Genomic DNA, 19,721 nt, shown 5'->3' on the forward strand with positions numbered 1-19,721 from the left:
GTATTACCCTTTCCTGCAAAGAAAGATGCTTGGTAAATAAACTCTGCATGGAAAGCACTACAGACAGTATCTCTTGTAAATAGCAGCTATTTAAGAGAAGCGAGCAAACAAAAACAGATCCCTTCAATCTGGTCTTTTGGAAGGAACAACAATAAGGAAACGGTGAATCTCCGCAGTCTATTGATCCGCGAGTATGACTGCATGCTGAAATTGAAAAGTAATGGCTTGGTACGAAGAAGCCGAAATCGAGCTCGAGAATCCAAGGAAAATGATGAGAGCCATGGCTGTAGCACGGTTAATATCTACGTGGTAGAGAAAATTGCATCTTTTTGTTTGTGGTGAAAATGACAAAACATGGCGGTTTAAGCCAGAGCAGCTGCCCTCTTCACAAACAGTGTGGATAAGTGTGTCCTTTGAAAGAAGTCCCCTTTTGACTCACGATTCATGCCTTGCCGGAGGGACTTGGCTTTTGTTAGGAATAGAGGGCATTTCCTCCTTCCTATATGCCCCGCCCTGTGCTTCGCTTCTGGAATCTACCCAACTGGGACCTCTTTATTCCAGAGCCCTGGTTCTGACCCCTCTCCTCCCACCTTTTCTACCCTGAGCTGCCGGAAGGAGCCAATATGCAAACGTGAACATCCATTTAGACTTAATTATGTTCTAAACAGCGGGCCTTTCTTTTCTCTCCTCTGGGAGCCTTCCTGGCCCTACAGAATGAATGGCATCTTGTAAACAAATGATGCCTGCAGATCAAAAAGCTTTTTCATTAAAAAAAAAAGAAAAAAAAAGGCGCTTCTTGCCAAAATGTTCTCCAAAGGCAAAAGTATCTGCTGGATTTAAAGATTCCCTCGCTCCTCTTGGCGAAAGTCCCTCCCCCTAGTTTGGAGAATCAAGGAAGAGAAGTTGCGTCTGGCTGCGTCTCATTTTGGGTCCTCCACTGAGAATTGCCACAGACGGGAGGTTTATGTCTCCCCAAAGTTCATATTTTGAAACTTCATCCTCAATGTGGTGGCATTTGAAGGTGGAGTCTTTGATTATAAAAGAGACCCCGGAGAGGTCCCTTACCACTTTCACCATGTGAGGACACCGCCAGAAGTGAGCAGTCTGCAACACTGGGGCCTGACCATGCGTGGCACCCTGATCTCAGAATTCCCAGCCTCCAGACCTGTGAGAGATGGATTTCTGTTGTTTATAAATCACCCACTCTGCGGCACTTTGTTAGAGGGGCCTGGATCGTTTAACACAGTGTCCTCCAGAGTCCTTTCTTCTGGACACTGAGGGGAGGGAGAAGTCAACAATTAAATTTCTTGTCCTTTTAAAAGTGTGTTTAAAAAAAATCCTTCAGGTCGTGATCTCGCGGTTCGTGGGTTCGAGCCCCGCGTTGGGAAGCTCGGTGTCTGTGTCTCTGTCTCAGTCTCTGTGTCTCCTTCCCTCTTTGCCCCTCCCCTGCTTGTGCTCTGTCTCTCTATGTCTCTCCAAACTGAACAAACGTTAAAAAAATAATTACAACAAATTTTTAAAAAATCCTCATACCTCGCATGGGAACACAGACATTTTCTTTATTTGTACATATTCATTTAACCACTTAAAGTAAAGGTAAGGGTGGCTTGTAAAGAAAACATTTTCCTGGCAGCCATTGGGACAGAAATCATCATAGGCAGGAGTTAATTGATGCTGCTTCCTGCACTTTCCTGGATGCTTCTTACTTTCTAAATCCCATAAATACATCGTAAACTTGTTACACAAGAGACTGAAAGAGTTGTGACTGTCGTGTCGGTAGTGTAATAATATTGGATTTTGCAAATAGCAAACATAATAGAGCTGATAGATACAATTACTGTTTATTTTGGAAGGCTGGTTATGTGTTGCATGGATAGTGCTGTAACCTAAAACTTTGTTGGAACTTCTCTTTTGCCGTCGTCTCCTTTGGAGACGGTTGTCTCCTTTGGAGTCAGTTGGTGAGTGACACAAGACTAGCCGTGTTACTTAATAGTCATAATCTTGTGTGTTAACCAAAAATGGTTCTTTTCCACTTGTCACGTATCCTGTTTGCTAAATTAGGCACCCTTTATTTTTGGCTGTATTAAGAGCTCAGATTTCCCCCAAAGTATGGAGACGGTTGAGAATATTCAAAAGACTGTGTGTTGAACAAATGAATTTACTGTAGGCTTTGAAAGCCCAAACAGCTTAGATGCCCAGGATTCAAAGAACTCACACATGGGTGACACAAACCACAGCTGGCTGTCTCTGTGAGATCAGAGGGAATTGGACAGGGGCCAAGAGACCAGAGCTGGGTAAATATTATCTAATATCTTCTGGTATTTTTTCTAGTATGCCTGAGAAATTTCATTTCATTTCATTTCATTTCATTTCATTTCATTTCATTTCATTTCATTTTTTGGTACATTTGAACATTTCAGTAGTCTCCGCAGATTTCAATTATACAATCCACTGTTAGCGACTGTAGTCGCCATGTTACACATTAGATCCTCAGACCCTGTGCATCTTGTAGCTGAACATTTATATCCCTTTCCTATTCTGCCCCACAGCTCCTGGCAACCACTTTTCTACTCTCTCTTTCTTTCTAGGAGCTTGACTTTTTAAAAGAAGATTCCACGTGTAAGCGATAACGTGCTATATTTGTCTTCCTCTGTCTTACTTCATTTAGCATAATGCTGTCAAGTTCTATCCATGTGGTCGCAAATGGCAGGATTTCCTTCTGTCTCATGGCTGAATAATATTTCATTGTGGGGAACAGATATTATATAATATGTAATATACATATATATTAACATAAAGTATTTCTCACATCTTTATCCATTCATCTGTTGACAGACACTTAGGCTCGTTCCCTGTCTTAGCTACTGTGAATATCGTTGTAATGAACATGGGAGTGCAGACATTGCTGAGATAATGATTTCACTTCCTTTTGGATTATATACCCAGGAGCGGGATTGCTGGATCAGATGGTAGTTCTATTTTAACTTCTTGAGGAATTTCCTTACTGTTTTCCGTGGCGGCTGCACCGGTTTACATTCCCGCCAACAGTGCACGAGGGCTCCCTTTTCTCCACATCCTCACCAACACTTGTTATCTTTTGCTTTTTGATGATTGCCATTCTGACAGGTGGGAGGTGATGTCTCGCTGTGGTTTCGATTTGCGTTACCTGATGATGAGCGATATGAGGCGTCTTTTCATGTGTCTGATGGCCATCTGCATGCCTTTGGAAGAGTGCCTGTTCAATTCCGTTGCCTAGTTTTTAATCAGATTGATTAGTTTTTTTCAGACTGTGGGGCTGTGTGAGTTCTTTATATATTTTTTAGATATTAACTCCTTATCAGATGTGTGATTTGCCAATATTTTCTCCCATCCTGTAGGTTGCCTTTTCGCTTTGTTGGTATTGCCTTTGCGGCACAGAAGCTTTTTAGTTTGATGTCATCCTGCTTCTTTATTTTTCCTGTTGTTGCCTTTGCTTTTGGTGTCAAATTCAAAACATCATTGCCAAGACCAATGTTGAAGTGTTTACCCCATTTTCTTCTAGAAGCTTTACGGTTTCAGATCTTACGTTCCACAGTTTAATCCATCTTGAGTTGACTGTTGGGCATGGTGTAAGGGGTCCAGTGGATATCCAGAGGCGCGTGTGGATGTCCACTCTGCCCAGCATCATTTATTGAAGAGACTATCCTTTCTCCATTATACCTTCTTCGTTTCTTTGTTGTAATTTCGGTTGAGTATATAAACATGAGTTTACCTCTGGGCTCTTTCTTCTGTTCCATTCATCTGTGTGTTTTTATGACAATGCCATAATGTTTTAATTACTACACCTTTGTAATATAGTTTGAAATCGGAAAGTGTGATGCCTCCAGCCTTGTTCTTCTATCTAAAGAGTGCTTTGGCTGTTGGGGGTTTTGTGGTTCCATACAAATTTTAGGATTGTTTTCCTGTGAAAAATGCCCTCAGAATTTTGATAGGATGGCACTGAATCAGTAGATTTCTTTGAGTAGTGTGGGACATTTTCAGCATATTAATTCTTCCAAACTATGAGCACAGGATATATTTCCCCTTATTTGTGTCATCTGCAACTTTTTTCATCAACGTCTTACAGATTTTAGCATGTAGATGCTGGTGTCACTTCCTTGATCCCGTTTATTCCTAAATATTTTATTCTTTTTGATTCAGGTTTAAGTGGGATTGCTTTCTAGTAGTTCATTGTTGGTGTTTAGAAACACAGCTGATTTTTGTATATTGATATTGTATCCTGCAACTCTACGGAATTCATTGGTTATAACAGTTTTTTTGGTGGAGTCTTTAGAGTTTTCTATAGATAATATCATGTTGTCTGCACATAGAGACAATTTTGCTTCTCCTTTTCCAATTTGGATGCCTTTTATTTCCTTGTATTGCCTAATTGCTCTGGCTAGGACTTCGAACACTTTGTTAAGAAGGAATGGCGACAGTGGGCATCCTTGTCTCGTTCCCAGTCTTAGAGGAAAAGCTTTCAATGTTTTACTGTTGGGTACGCTGTCAGCTGAAGGACTGTCATGTATGGCTTTTGCCGTGTTGAGGTGTGTTCCCTTTTTACACCCAGTTTATTGCAAGCTTTTATCTAACAAAGTTTTAAAACATTTTTGAAGTTTCCAAATAGTACCCAATGTCTTTTGAAGGGAATAAAATGCAAATATAGAAAATTGTAGTTGAATAGAGTTGGTACTTTTGACCCCCTGTAGAAGTTGACAAGGAAATAATTAGGTCCAAAATTTGAAGGAACATGGTTAGAAATCTTGTTGAAATTAAGACCTCCTAAGTCTGTGAAACTGTTGCCTCTGGGAACAAACCGGAAAAACAAGACCAAAAGGAAACCGTAATTAATGGGCTCTATAGCTTTATGTGTAGTTGAGAGATTCTATATGAAAAGTACTGACCAGAAAAAGCTAACTATTGTTCATGAAAAAGCAGGCTATAGGAAGGCCTGGGTGGCTCAGTTGGTTAAGCATCCGACTCTTGATTTGGGCTCAAGTCATGATCTCAGGGCCATGGGATCGAGCCCCGTGTCCGGCCTCACACTGGGCACAGAGCCTGCTTGAAATTCTCCGTCTTCCTTACCCCGTATCTTCCCCACTCACAGGCATGCACGCACGCACTCTCAAAAAAAAGGAAAAAAGAAAAAAACAGGTTGTAAAACAGGAGAGTTCAGTACTATTGTAAATAATACAGAGAGAGATAAAAATATATGAAAAAAAATTACTGGGAGATTTTATCCCAAAATATTATTAGTGGTTATACCTCGGAATTCTTTTTGCTTCTGGGCTTTCTTTTCTGAATTGTTAAATTTCATATGATCACATTATTTACAGAGTTTTTTTTTTTTTAATTGTAAAAGAAAACAGCCAAAAGGTAAATGTCACGGGGGAACAGAAATACCGATTCGTCTGTTGATTGCCCACGTAGGAGGAAATCGTAAAGAATTAGAGTCTCTTTTACTGTAATATAGAGTTAGGATACTTATTTTGTACGGAGGTTCTGTTAACTGGAGTTCTCAAGAATGTCTTGTCATCAGAGTCACCAGGGACAGAGTTAAAGATACAGATGCTGGGCTCTGTCATCCCAAAATAGTACACCAGGGTAGGGACTTGGGGTCCAACTGTAGGGAAATGGCATGTCCATCTGAAACATACATCCATTAACAGTCATGTCAAGAGACTACTTAAAAATGTGGGAAGTTATTCATGTACTTTTTTCTTCTTCTTTTTTTTTTTAAATGTTTATTTATTCATTTTCAGAGAGAGAGGGAGAAAGAGAAAATCCCAGGCAGGCTCCACTGTCAGCACAGAGCCTGACATGGGTCTTGATCCCACGAACCGTGAGATCCTGACCTGAGACAATATCAGGTCAGACACTTAACCAATTGAGCCACCCAGGTGCCCCGATACTTTCTTAAATTAAAAGATGTATTTATAAAATAATGGGATGAAATTGTGCAAAGAGGAATTTTTCCACACACACACACACACACACACACACACCAAGAGAATATACACCGAACCGTGAACAGTAATTAATAGCTTGCATAATGAGATGATTATTTTTATTTTCTTCATTTGGGTTTGTTGCATTTTGTGAATGTTCTACACTTTTCAAATACTGATTTTGTAATTATGCAAAATTTTTTTGCTTTTTTAAACATTTTTGAAAAATTTTTAAATTTTAAATTATTTTAAAAATTTTGTGTTTATTTTTGAGAGAGACTGAGAGTGGGGCAGGGGAAGAGAGAGAGGGGGACAGAGGATCCAAAGTGGGCCGCGTGCTGACAGCAGAGAGCCTGAGGCAGGACTCGAACTCACAAACCGTGAGATCCTGACCTGAGCTGAAGTCAGACGCTTTACCACCTTAGCCACCCAGGCGCCCCTCAAAGACATTTCTAAGGCAAAAGTCACAAAACTTGACAACCTTGTAGGCTGTGTTAGCTATTAGTGATACCACTTTGGGGATTTTTGTTTTGAGCCTTCACTTACGTATTTTTTTCCTCAAATAATAGAAAGCTTTGCCTTGTATTCACATATCTTCAGTTATTTTCCTTTTTCTCTGTGCACCTAGAGAAATGTGAAAAAGAACCCTGTTGTTACAATAGAATGAGATTATATAGATATACATATGTATATATATCCATTATATGCATATTTTGTATTCACATATATATTTTTTCCTTATCATCAACAATCACCTTCCCCAGAGGACTTACTTAGAATAAACCTGTTTAGCTTTGTGAATGTGGGACGAGGAGGATCCCATGAGCCCAGTCTCTGTGTGTTCCATTAAGCTCTCTCATGTGATATTGGTGAATGCAAATATGTGTGACAAGTGTACATAAGGGTGTCACATCTCAGAGTGGCACCCATAGCCACCTTGCCGTTCCTTATCATGTGTGTGTTTGGGGATGAACATGCCCTTTGAATCTTCTTTTTTTTTTTTTAATTTTTTAATGTTTATTTTTCTGAGAGGGAGAGACAGAGCGTGAGCAGGGGAGGGGCAGAGAGAGAGAGAGGGAAACAGAGAATCCAAAGCAGGCTCCAGGCTCTGAGCTGTCAGCACAGAGCCCGACATAGGGCTCGAACCCATGAACCGTGAGATCATGACCTGAGCTGAATTTGGGTGCTCAATTGACTGAGCCACCCAGGCGCCCTTTCTTTCTTTCTTTTTTTTTTTTTATAAGTTTATTTATTTTGAGAGAGAGAGAGAGAGAGACAGAGGGAGGGAGGGCATGAGCCAGGGAGGGCGGAGAGGGAAAGAGAGAGAATCCCAAGCAGGCTCTGCACTGCCAGCGTGGAGCCCGATGCAGGGCTCAAACCCAGGATCTGCGAGATCACCACCTGAGCCGAAATCAAGCCTTGGATGAATGCTTGACTGACTGAGCCACCCAGGTGCCGTCTGCCCTTTGAATCCTCTGCTGTTTTCCCAGAATTTTGTAAAGAGCGTAGTGGTGAATTCTGTGCTTCCCTCCGTGTAGAAACGGGTCTGCTTTTTGTCCCTGCAGATCTCAGCTCATTTTCAAATACCTTGAAAAGCTGCCGGAATGAGAAAAAGGAGTCCTCGGTGTTCAGCCAGCGGACAGACGAGGCATCGGCCGTGCAGTATTTCCAGGTCAGGAAAGCTGTTCCGGGTGGAACTGAGTTTCCATGTGACGCACACCTGCGGATACACCTGAGTGGGCTAGAGGGCTGGCTTGCCTCATCGGGATGGTCATCGTCACTACCTCCTGCTCTCCTCCCGCTCTCACTCAAGACCTCCGTCCAAGTCCTGTTTTTCTCTCCTGGCTCATGAGACTCATTCGGGACATCCCTTTTGCCTCTGGCCTTTCTCTCTCTTATCGCGGTTACTCTTGGCCCTCATAGCCTCTGCTTTGAGGAGGGACCCCGGGCACTTACTTGTCTGACCAACATCGAGGCTTGAATCTATCTCGTGAAGCAGCTGCTGAAAGTCTGGGGTCCACTTACAGTTCTAGACCTTACAAACAGAGCTAAGAAGGACAGGTCACTGTGTCTTTCAGAGCCTCAGCTTGCCTGTGTATTAGGTTAAGCCTACCTTGACCAAGGTGGCTCTCAGAACCATATGTGCATGAAGGTGATGACTTATGGGTTGTTGACTGTCCCTGTCCTTGTCTTTCCCCCACAGTTTTATGGCTGCATTTCCCAGCAGCAGAACATGATGCAAGACTTTGTGAGGACAGCCACTTACCACAGAGCCATCCTCCAGAACCACATTGACTTTAGGGACAAGGTAATGCCAGCAGCATGTTATTATCTCAGACCATTTTAAGAAGGCTTGTCAAAAACGAGAATCAAAATTAAGCTTTGGTAGAACCACCGTATGACCCAGCAATTCCACCCCCTAATTATACACGCCAAAGAATTGAAAGCAGGCATTCAAACAACTATTTGGACATGAATTTTTTTTTTCAACGTTTATTTTATTTTGGGGACAGAGAGAGAGACAGAGCGTGAACGGGGGAGGGGCAGAGAGAGAGGGAGACACAGAATCGGAAACAGGCTCCAGGCTCCGAGCCGTCAGCCCGGAGCCCGACGTGGGGCTCGAACTCACGGACCGCGAGATCGTGACCTGGCTGAAGTCGGACGCTTAACCGACTGCGCCACCCAGGCGCCCCTGGACATGAATGTTTATAGCAACACGATTCACAATAGCCAGAGTGGAAAGAACCCAAATGCCTATCACCTGATGAATGGAAAAACAAAATGTGGTACGTCCATACAATGGAATATTGCGGGCATCGTTCGTATTTACCTTATCCACAAAAATAATGCAGTGCTGATACGTGCATCAACATGGGTGAACCACAAAACCTGCTGAGTGAAATGAGTGACAGAAGCTCATAAAGATGATTCCGTCTACATGAAACATCCAGAATAGGCAAATCAGAAAGGAGGCAGACTCGTGGGAGCCAGGGGCAGAGGAAGGGAGGAGTGGGCAGTGGTGCTTAATGGGTACAGCGTTCTTTTTACGGTGCTAGAAATGGCTGGAAACTTGAGACAGGTAACAGTCACATAACACAGGGAATGTGCCAGATGGCACTGAATTTTACAATTTAAAATGAGTAATGGTTCGTTTGACGTTATGTGAGTTTTACCTCAATAAAGAAATTAAGTTTCGAGTGCCAGGAACTCAAGAGACTGAATGACCATCTCTTGGTGCATGGAATGGGTTAGGACCTCTATTCCTACCTAATGAATAGCTCTTATTAAGTCACTGTCCTTCGATTTTTTTTCATAGACTCCACAAGTGCCTGCACTTAATTCCTTCACAAAATGCATCTGAATGATGAATGACTGCTAACACGTTATGAAAGTATTGTCCATTATTCTCCCACCTGTTAAATACAAAGCCAGCGTTCAAAATACTATATGGCCCATCTCGGAGGCATGAAGACAGGTCAGTGGAATCAGCAGTCCCAGGATTTAGTTTTATGTTTTCTCCCTAACTAGCTGTGTGATCTTAGGCAAAACACTAAACTTCTCTGAGCGTCGCAATCGATTCTACTGCCACAGTAAATTGTAGACCACAGCCTCTGATATCTGCAGTATTAGCTCCTCCGGAAGGGTATGGTAGAACATTGAAATAATGATCCTAATGACTCATGGCTCCTCGTATCCACGCCTATTTGCAAAGTCCTATAGCTTTCCCTTTCATCAAGAGATAGTCTAATGTTTTACTTTTATCTCTGTGCTGTTCGTATGATCTGCTTTCACCAAAGACGATGACAGAGGTCACATCATGTGGATTTCAGAGCCTAGGGCTTAAGGGGCCTTGTGGCTCCTGGCCTTACCCCCTTGGAACCCTGAGATTACCGTACTCATTGAAGAAACCGGGTCTAGCCTACTGGAGGTTGAAAGGTCACATTAAAGAGGACTGAGGCCCTCCAGTCAACAGCCAGCACCGACTGCCAGTCCTGTGAGTGAGGCCACCTTGGCCTGCTGTCTAGCCACCCCTGCAGCGGAATGCAGAAACGTGAATGCATCCAGGCAAGATCAGCAGAGAAGCTGCCTGGCCCTCCCGTGGAATTGACAGAAATGATAAATTGTCTCCAGTTTAATCCGCTAAATTTTGATGTGGCTTCTTCTGCAGTACCAGTTGATTAAAACAGAGAGAAAATTCGTGAGAAAGTAGCGATAAATGGGCACCCAGCTCAAAGCTGATCTGCCACTGGCCTTCACTCTTCTGTCGTATTCTGCTACTGAGCCCATCAGAGTTTTTGGTACTTTTTATGTTACGTTGGTTATTCCAGAATTTCCATTTGGCTCTCGTTTCATGGCATCTGTTTCTTGCCTGAGGCTTTCTGTCTTACCCATTACTCCTTTCTGGTTGCTGGTTGGTGCGTCTTTACCATCGTTTCTGTCAGATCATTCTAACATCCGTGTTATTGCTGGGTTGGCTTCAGTTGGTTGCGTTTTCCAAGGGAATTGGAACTTCCCTGATTCTTCATATGCCGCGGAATTGTGGATAGCATTCTATGCATTCTGAATATTATGTTAAGAGACTCTAGGTTCTTGCTTAATGCCTAGGGAAAATGTTGTTTGTGTTTTCGTGTTCATTCAGCTTGGTTAGTTTCAAGCTGCGAGTTCCACACCACTAGTTGGCCTTCTGGGGGCTCTGGTTCTCAAATCAGTTCGGTTTTCAAAGCCTTTGGCAATGCTGTTTGGGTCTGCGTGTGTGTCACCCGATGGTCAGTCTGGCATCTGGGGAGAGTTCTCAAAGTATTGGTATGCTAATTAAGATCAGATTCCTGCATGTACAGATTGAGGGTGAGCCCAGGAATTTTTTTTTTAATTTTTTTACAAATTAATTTTATTTATTTATTTTGAGAGTGAGAGAGAGAGAGAGCGAGCAAGCAGGGTAGGGGCTGTGGGTTGGGGAAGAGAATCCCAAGCAGGCTCCGCACTGTCAATGCAGAGCCCGACGTGGGGCTCAACCTCACGAGCCATGAGTTCATGACTTGAGCCAAAATCACGAGTCAGGTGCTTAACTGACTGAGCCACCCCAGCACCCAGCCCAGGAATTTATTCAGAGAAAGAAAACTTTATGGAGTTGCTTTGCCAAACTCCTTCCTCTCCCTGATTTCCCGGTGCTTTCTGATTCCCTGGGACCGCTTCTCAGTCTCGGGCTGAAAATCTCGCTTTTTCGTGTGCTTCCATGACTTTGCCTACGCTGGCCAAGCAGAGAGAAGACAAAGAAAGAAGAAAGGCGGCTGGCGGGCGAGGTTGGTCTCAGCCTTTGGGAATGACAGCATCGTATGCGGAGGTAGGTTGCCTGCCCTCATCGTTTCTGCTCCTGAGGCAGTCACTACCACTAGATCGCTGGGGGCTGGAACACAGAAGAGAGGAAAGGGGAGGGAAAGAAAGGAAGGAGAGGAGAGAGAAGAGGAAAAGAAAAAAGAAGAGGAAGGGAAAACCGGAGCATTTTCATACTCGAGATTGTAGCGTCCTTTCTTGATGTTGGAGCCAGAACTACTAGGTGTCCCCAGGAGCTCTTTTGTCTGCGCCCTGGTGCCTATTTCCGGTGTGTTGAGTTCAGATCATGGAGGATATGGTTTGGCAGTATTTGAATTCTGGTCTTCCCCAGTCTGCCTGCTCCTGTACACATTTTAGAGTCTTCCAAGTACTTGTCCCATGCATTCTGTATTTAGTGGAAGAGACACGGTACAGTGAATTCTCTCCAACTTACCCAGGACCACTTGCTTCTAAAAGGCAAAACTGTGTACTCTGATGATTGAGGGTGATAAGACCAGAGATGGCTGTTTGGCCACAGGGTCTCAGATGTCCTGTCATATGTCCTGAGGTGCCCGTCACCTTTGCTTTGCCAGTGGGGTCCTGCCTGGTTAATAGATAGGAAGTGAACATCCCTAACAAAGAGGACCTGATTATGGCAGGTGGACAGGATTAGAGGAGAGGGGGGAAGCTTATTTCTTTTGACTCTCCATGGCGTATTCAAGAGAGTGGGCAAGCAATCTTATTGACCTGAGATAGGGATTTTTTGCTAATTGAAAAAAAAAATAATCATCTCTAAACTATTGATTGTTTTGTGGTTTGAAGATGTTTCCTGGAGGTAATACTTTTGCTTAGGAAAACTTCTCTCCCTCTGGAGTTGCTTAGTTTTCATCTATAATCTATTTTCTATTATCTACAATCTATTTTCTGTGTTATCTATAATCTGTTTTTAATTCTGGGGTTTACGGCTTCTTAAGACCACTCCCCAAACCACTGATCATGTGAATAATTTGCATTCTAATCTTCCACAGAATTTCACATGGATTATGTCACTTGACCCTTTCATTTGTGTTATCTTTTCATCCACAAAAATGAAGATACTGGCCCGGATCATCTTTAAGGTCACTCACAGCTGTAACCTCATTTGATTTTGCAAAATATCCTTTTCCTGCCGGCCTGAAATGGGTTTGTCTGCCAGTGAAATAAAATAGACGTCTATCTGTTGGGGTTTATGAAGGTGAAAATTAATCACATGGTTGATAATTAATTATATCTCTTTTCCCTTCTGAGTTCTGAACCAATTTAGAAATAGACCCAGATGTCAGGTAGAAATAATATCAGCTTTATGGTTAGTAGTGCTGCTTGGAGAACAAGGCTTGGACCTGTGGCCAAATAAGGCCTTCCTATTTCTTTCCCCCACAGACTGAACTTTTCCACCCATTTGTATGCTGGATAGCCGGTCTCCCCAGACAAACCCTGCTATCCCAAAACTACCATAAACAGGGTGGTTTAAACAACAAATATTTATTTGTCATAGTCCTGGAGGCTGGGAAGTCCAAGGTCAGAGTGTTGGTAGAGCCGGTGTCTGGGGAGGAGTCATGCCCTGGCTCATACATAGGTCGTCTTGTTATATCTTCACACGACCCAGAAGAACAGGAAGCGAGTTATTTAATGTCTCTCCGTATAAGGGTCCGAATCCCCTTCACGATGGCTCCGCCCTTGTGACCGCATTCCTTCCCAAAGGCCCCATCTCCAAATACCGTCCCACTGGGGATTAGAGTTTCAACATTTGAATTTTAGGGGGACACAGATACTCAGTCCACAGAGCAGGTTCCTTTGATCTTGATTATAATTTTGTGAGATGAAAAGCCTACATCACTGCCACTTTAGAGACAAAAGAGCTAAGGCCTGCGGATGCTATTAACTTACCTGATTTGATACAACTAGGAAATGAAAAGGCCAGGATTGGAACCCAGTTAGTCTTACTTTAGAGCACCCCCCCTACCCAGATATGAACCCCGGAAAGGGACTGCTAAAATTGCCAAGGGAGAATTTTGTCTCTCTGAGCTTAAGGACAGCGTGGAAACATTTGGTCACTCAGATATCCCCGTGCATGTAGGAGGCAGCATGGTGCAATGGTTATGGTCGAGTTCCAGCACTAGAAAGCCAAGTTCGGACAGCAGCCTGGTCACTCACCACGCACCTGCCGTAGGCCTTTATCCTGTTTGCTTTGACGTCTTTGGCTAGTTGGCTGCTACCGGCTCTGGGCTTTAATATCCTTTATCTGTTAGAGTGGCGACTACTTCTTGGAGTCCTTGCTAGGTTAAGATGATACATTGCATATGGAAGGCTCGGTGACCCATGGTAGCCACTCAGTACCTGGTAGCAAGTATTATTATTGTCACTGATGGTGTTGGGCATGGTGGTGTGGGTTCTGCCTCTGCTATAGTTTCAAATCTTGATTTCTTTTTTCCCATGCTGCCTCCCCCACGCACTTTTAATGAAAAGCCTTTCTTGGCCAGAGCACTGCTGGCTGAAGACTCCGTTTGGAATCCATCCAGGAAACTGACCCCTGCTGGAACTCACCCCCTCCCCCTCCTCAGAGTTTCTGTTAATTGCCATCTGGCTATTTTTAGTTTCTTCCAGGGTGTGCAGGGTCCAAGCAGGGAAAGTCCATCCTGCTGAGGGTGTGGGGCTGTGTGAGCGGTAGGGTTTTAATTTGGAAATGTTTTGACACTTCATTTGTCAGGGCACCAGTTGCTGGAACCTTGGGAGAATAAGCGGGAGCCGGGAGCTTATTACTTTGTTTTTTGTTTTTTGTTTTTTTTTAAATCAGCTTTTTCACAGAGGAGAGAATCCCCTGCCGCAACAGCTGCTTGGTGCATTCAAATGTGCAGTTGGCTTAGGCCGAAGGGATTCGGGGATTTGAAAGCTTAAAAAAAAAAAACCATAAATAACAACAACAAACATGCAAAAGCAACCCACTCCCGATTGTCAGCTGATACTCTGATTTGCAGAGCCTGAGCTCCAGGCCCCTCCACCGTGACTTTTCTTCGCTGTGGGCTTATCATCAGCTTGGTCAAAGGCCCTGGAGTCTGCCTCTCATCCTCCTCAGAAGTTCTCCTCCCGCTTTGAAACGCTGCAGAGCCTTGGCTAAGCCCACACACTAATGAGGTCTGACCTTCATCATCGACAGGAAGAAAGCTGCAGCACAGGCCCGCCCAGGAGTCCTGTCTGTATGGGATGAAACAGCTCTTGCCTCCTTATTTTAAAAGCAAAACAAAACAAAACAAAACAAAAAAAGGGAGGGGGTGCGCCAGAATAGCTCAGCCAGTTTAAGTGACCGGCTTCGGCTCAGGTCATGATCTTGCGGTTCGTGGGTTCGAGCCCCGCATCAGACTCTGTGCTGACAGCTCAGAGCCTGGAGCCTGCTTCCAATTCTGTGTCTCCCTCTCTCTCTGCCCCTTGCCCAATCACGCTCTGTCTCTCTCTCAAAAATAAATGCACATAAAAAAAAATATTTAAAAAAAAACAACAAAACAAAACCTCTTTAATGAGGTATGGATCAGGTCAAAAAATGATACATATTTGACATGTGCAACTTGTTGATATTGGAGGCATCAGCGTATATCCGGGAAACCATGACCACAGTCTCTGCCATAAACGTATCCGTCACATCACTTCCAAAGTTTCGTCCTGCTGTTTACTTAATATTCCACGATAAGAACACTCAACAGCAGATCCATCCCCTTAGCAAATGTTTAAGTATGTGACGCAGCATCGTTAGTGGCAAACAGCGTGCAATGGACATCCAGGAATTCAGAGTTGAGTTGCTCATCTCACGCAGCTGAAACTTCATACCCTTTGACTAATGCTTTCCTATTTCTCCTTCTCCCCAGCCCCTAGCGACCAGCATTTGCTCTCGGCTTCAATGAATTTGACTATTTGAGATGCTTTGATTCAAGGGAAATCGTGTAGCCTTTGTCCTTCTGTGTCTGGCTTATTTGATTGAGCGGAATGCCCTCCAGATTCATCCATGGTGTTGCTCATGGCAGAATCCCCCCTTTAAGGAACAGTAATATTCATTGTATGTATATACCACGTTTTCAAAAATCCATTCTTTACATCTTCCGCTTCTCGCCCCTGAGCATCATCTTTGACCTGGTGACGGCAAAACCCTTGCTCAGTGCTGTGTAGGGAGGCAGGAAGAAAGGAGATCACTCCTGATTCCTGCTAGGTGCTTGGCATACCTTTACTCCCTTAGTACTTGTGTGTTAACTTGTTAGCTGCCAAGTTCAAAAGCCAGCTCTCCCGACTTGAGGGAAGGAAAGAGAGAAAATAATTTCTTTAAAGGATACGGGGTCATCAGACAGTAGGCGTGGAGGCTCCGTGACCAAGAATAAGTTCCAAAGTCACATTGTACAATTGGTCTCAGAGAGACAGCAGTGCAGCCAGACATGGGCACCATGCCTGCCCAGCCTTCACCCTCTGGTGCCCTTGAGTGTTGTCCTTAGAACTCCCCTCTGGTGAGCTGGAACCCGGACGCAGTTGTGACCTCCCCTGAGCGGATTCTCTGGCAGCCCTGAATCTTCACATTCCGAGCTTCGCCTGCAAAACGCATCTTATTGGTGGAACTTCGGGCCTGCCTCTGATTCAGCTTCGAGGGTGCGACAAAGGACCATCAGACGCCTTCAGCTCTCCTGCTGGGAGGCTGGTGCTGCCTCAGAAGTGGGGCGTTGTCCAAACACAGGAAGGGGTTCAGATGCTGAGAGGCATAGGAATGGCAAATGCCCACCGTACCATGCAGCGAACAATCACGACACCTGTTGTCTAATAGTATGGATAAAGGGACCAGATACGTACATTTGACTAACTTGCTTTAGGGTGCGCAGCTACTGAGTGGTAGAGTTATAGGGAAACTCAGGTCTCTCCCCCCCCCCCCGAAAGACCTGAGTAATGCATTTGTTTTCCTATGGCTTGGACTTTGGAGGCTGTTTTCATTTCCTAGGGCTGCCTTACAAGCTCGGTAGCTTAGAACAACAGAAATTTATTCTCTCCCTGTTCTGGAGGCCAGAAGTTCAAAATCAAGGTGTCCCAGGGCCATGTTCCTTCTAAAGGCCCTGGGGGAGGGGGTGGGCTTCCTGGCCCCTTCGTAGTTCCTTGTGGTTGTTGGCAATCTTTGGTGGTCCTCGACTTGTAGATGCATCGTTCCAATCTCTGTCTCCATTGTCTGTAACAATGTCTGTATGTGTCTTTGTGTGTTAATCTGTCTCTTCCTCTAATGATACCTATTATAATCCAGTATGTTGTTATCGGAACTTAATTATCTATAAAAACCTTATTTCCAAATAAAGTCACATTCATAGGTTTTGGGTGGACGTGAATTCTGGGAGACACTGTTCAACCCACTCTGGAGGCCAAGATTCATGCTAGATTGTATACCACAGGAACTCGTCTCACGGATTGATTCTGTGAGGTAGGGGTGAGCAGAAAGATAGAGAAATGGGCCTTGGCCTTTTTTTTTCTTTTTTTTTTAAGTTTATTTCTTTTGAGAGAGAGAGAGAGACTGAGCATGAAAGCACGGGAGGGGCAGAGAGAAAGGGAGAGAGAGAATCCCAAGCAGGCTCTCCGCTGTCAGCACAGAGCCCGTAGCAGGGCTCGAACCCACAAACCAGGAGATGGTGGCCTGAGCCAAAACCAAGAGTCAGGAGCTTAACTGCCTGAGCTACGCAGGTGCTGTGAAAAGTGGACTTTGGTCTTAACTGATCTCTTTGGCCCCTTGAGCCTCAAGGGAGCCTCTGCGTAGATTTCCCTTCGTAGAATGTGAAGGGAATGATTCTACGTAGAATGATTCTCTGCGTAGAATGTGAGTGTGAAGGCAGATGGCGTGTCTGTGCCAGGATTCTCCTGAGCCTGAATAGAAGCCGCTGCCGGAAGACCACAGGGAGAAAGATGCCAGAGCCGTCAGAGGAAACTGCTTTCGTTTGGTACGAGAGCAAAGCGCAGCTTTCAGGGAGAGCCAAGGAGACTGAATACGCGGTGGTTTCAGACTCTTGTTTAGGGCATTTGGGCATGAGGGAGCGGGGAGCTCCCATGCACTAGATGGATTTCTAGCCAAGATACCTGTGCTCAGAGCCCATCTCTGCGTCTTTCAAGATGGTGACAAGCGCCCTTACTCTTTCTGAGGTTCATGGTGAATGGAGATGAGACTGACTCAGACCCGGCAGCACCACGGGGTGATGGCGCTATAGCAGTCGACCGTCAGGCCTCCGTGGTTTAAGCCACCAGAGCTTACGTCCCAGCCAATCCATTAGGGGCTGGCTGAGGGCCCCGCCTTGTCTTAGGCTCACCCCAGGCCCCAGACTGCAGGAGCGGCCTCCACGTGGGAGAGGGAGAGGGAGAGAATGGCAGACCCGGCCCCGAGTTCTTCAACCTGCCAACCGGAAGTGACCCACGGTACTTCTGACCACGTCACGGGGGCCGAAGCAAGTCATGGGGTCACTGCTAATTCGAAAGAGCAAGGAGATGCAATCCTACTGCGTGCACATAAGGAGTACCAAAAATAGTCGGTAAATGGCACTAATGACCATCATACCAGATGCTGCTTTTGCAAAATCGTTAAAGAAGGGACAGATTGCTAAGGTGATATTGTCAATGCATCAGCTGTGCGTGAGAGGGAACTAGGGGAAAAAACGGGAGGGTTTGAAGGATTAATATCTCACTGCTGTGGTTTTATTGGTTAACTTACTATTAACTTCTGCCGGATGGATTGCCTCCCCACTGGATACGAGGCATTTTTGAAAGTTCCTAGGGTTGAATTTCTAAACCTCCCTGTTCCCTCTAAGGCAGTACTTCTGAGGCAGTGCCCAGGATTAGGCAGAACCCTCTGTGCAGCCATCATTTCTAAGGTACGTGATTTTGTTTTAGTGTCCGCTTTCCAGTATAAGAACGTAAGTAGGCAAACAGGATAAAATCAATAAGCAGTTACATAGGACCACACGATCCATGAAAAAGGCAGTTGTAAGTACTCCACTAGCACCTGAGCTTGTCTAGCACTGAACCGGGAATTGGGCTCTGATGAGCTTAGAACTTGGACTCCTCTTTTCGCTTAATCTGAGCTGTGGACTCAGTGGTCATGTCGAGTTTCGCGTAACTTCCGTCATTTTCCTCACCTAGCTTCCCTAAATCACAGATCCTGAGGCAGAGGCTTACGAGCTTGTACTTTATTAGGGAGGCCGATCTTAGGAAAGCACGTTCAAGGAGGAGGAGAGTGAGGCCGGGAAGGACGGAGAGGGTAGGAGAGCTTATTACTGACCTTGCCACAGCTTTATTAAAACTGATTGCTTGGTGTCACATGGTATATTCAAAGAGGCCACATGAGGCCCCTTTATCCCCAAGCCATTCATTGAAGGGGAGAAAAGGGGAAAGACTTGTCCCCTGGGTGCCACACTTGGACTGGCCAAGTTTCGCCTCCACAAGGTGTCAACTCCCTTGTGTTTCAAGGGCACACACGTGCCGGTGCCAAGCGGGTGCTGTTGGGCTTGCCTCACGCCTCAAAACCAGCAAGGAAATTGCGGGAACAGGCGTGGAACAAAATACAGGTGGCGTGAGTGGGGAGCGTGCGCTGTTTTGTGCTGCCCATGACCACCATGAGGGACCGGGGGCGCCCCCGCAGCAGAGCCTTGGGCACTAGTGGCTGTAGCGGTGGCAGCAGCCATGAAACTCCGTTCCAGCGTTCGCAGATGACCACAAGCAATTTCTAGGGCCACCCTGGCCACACAGCAACGCAACTGTTCCCATTCTGGCATCACGCAAAACCTGAGCGTGTCGTAAACGCCACCCCAGCCGGAGACCTGGGAGGCAGTCTAGACCTTCCCTTTTCCTGTCCAGTCTCCAAATACTTTAGCTCCGAATACTTTAGCTTTTGCACCTCCTGTTCCCCTCTGTCCCCTTGCTCATTCGTAGCTCTCATTCATATCGTCCTTCTGGAATGCTGCAAGTTTCCCGCTTAGTTTCCCTACGGGCCCCAGAGTGAAAAATACCTTTGGCTTTACGTGGGAGAAAGTCCCCACTCACGTCGGCTAAAACTGTCAGAGGTGGTATAACTCCAAGGTGTTTTAACCCAATTACTCTGAACATCACATCCTAGTTTAACTGTGTCCGAGAAAGAAGAGGTGTCTTTTCTGTGTGTCTCAGAAGGGAAGAGATACTTGCCAATAGCCCCTCGCGGACTTGCCCTCCGGTCTCATTAATAACATTTTATCACACACCTGAGCCTAAAGCCATCACTGGCAAAAGGAATGGAACCAGCTCGGATTGACATAGGCCACCAGGGTCCCTCCCTGGGAGTGGGGATGGTTTACTAAACGGAGGAGGATAAGTACTCAGTAATCTTGAGAATAATTCTCCTGTTGAAATGTCTTATGGTCCTTCTTTACTTGCGGATCA

The 19,721-nt window shown here is 45.0% G+C and overlaps 1 protein-coding gene across 1 annotated transcript in view; it reads left to right on the top strand.

Annotated features, from left to right (window-relative positions):
- LOC124505204 (histone-arginine methyltransferase CARM1-like) overlaps nt 1-19,721 on the top strand; it is a 248,552-nt gene that overhangs the window by 137,686 nt on the left and 91,145 nt on the right. Inside the window, exons 3-4 of the mRNA XM_047071071.1 lie at nt 7,532-7,638; nt 8,170-8,274. Coding sequence (XP_046927027.1) covers nt 7,532-7,638; nt 8,170-8,274 — 212 coding nt within the window. The remainder of the gene's footprint in view (nt 1-7,531; nt 7,639-8,169; nt 8,275-19,721) is intronic.

The sequence above is a fragment of the Lynx rufus genome, unplaced genomic scaffold, assembly GCF_022079265.1.
Source record: "Lynx rufus isolate CCGP_SWC_20201006 ecotype Redwood Valley unplaced genomic scaffold, mLynRuf1.p SCAF_10, whole genome shotgun sequence".
In the NCBI taxonomy this organism is placed as follows: domain Eukaryota; kingdom Metazoa; phylum Chordata; class Mammalia; order Carnivora; family Felidae; genus Lynx; species Lynx rufus.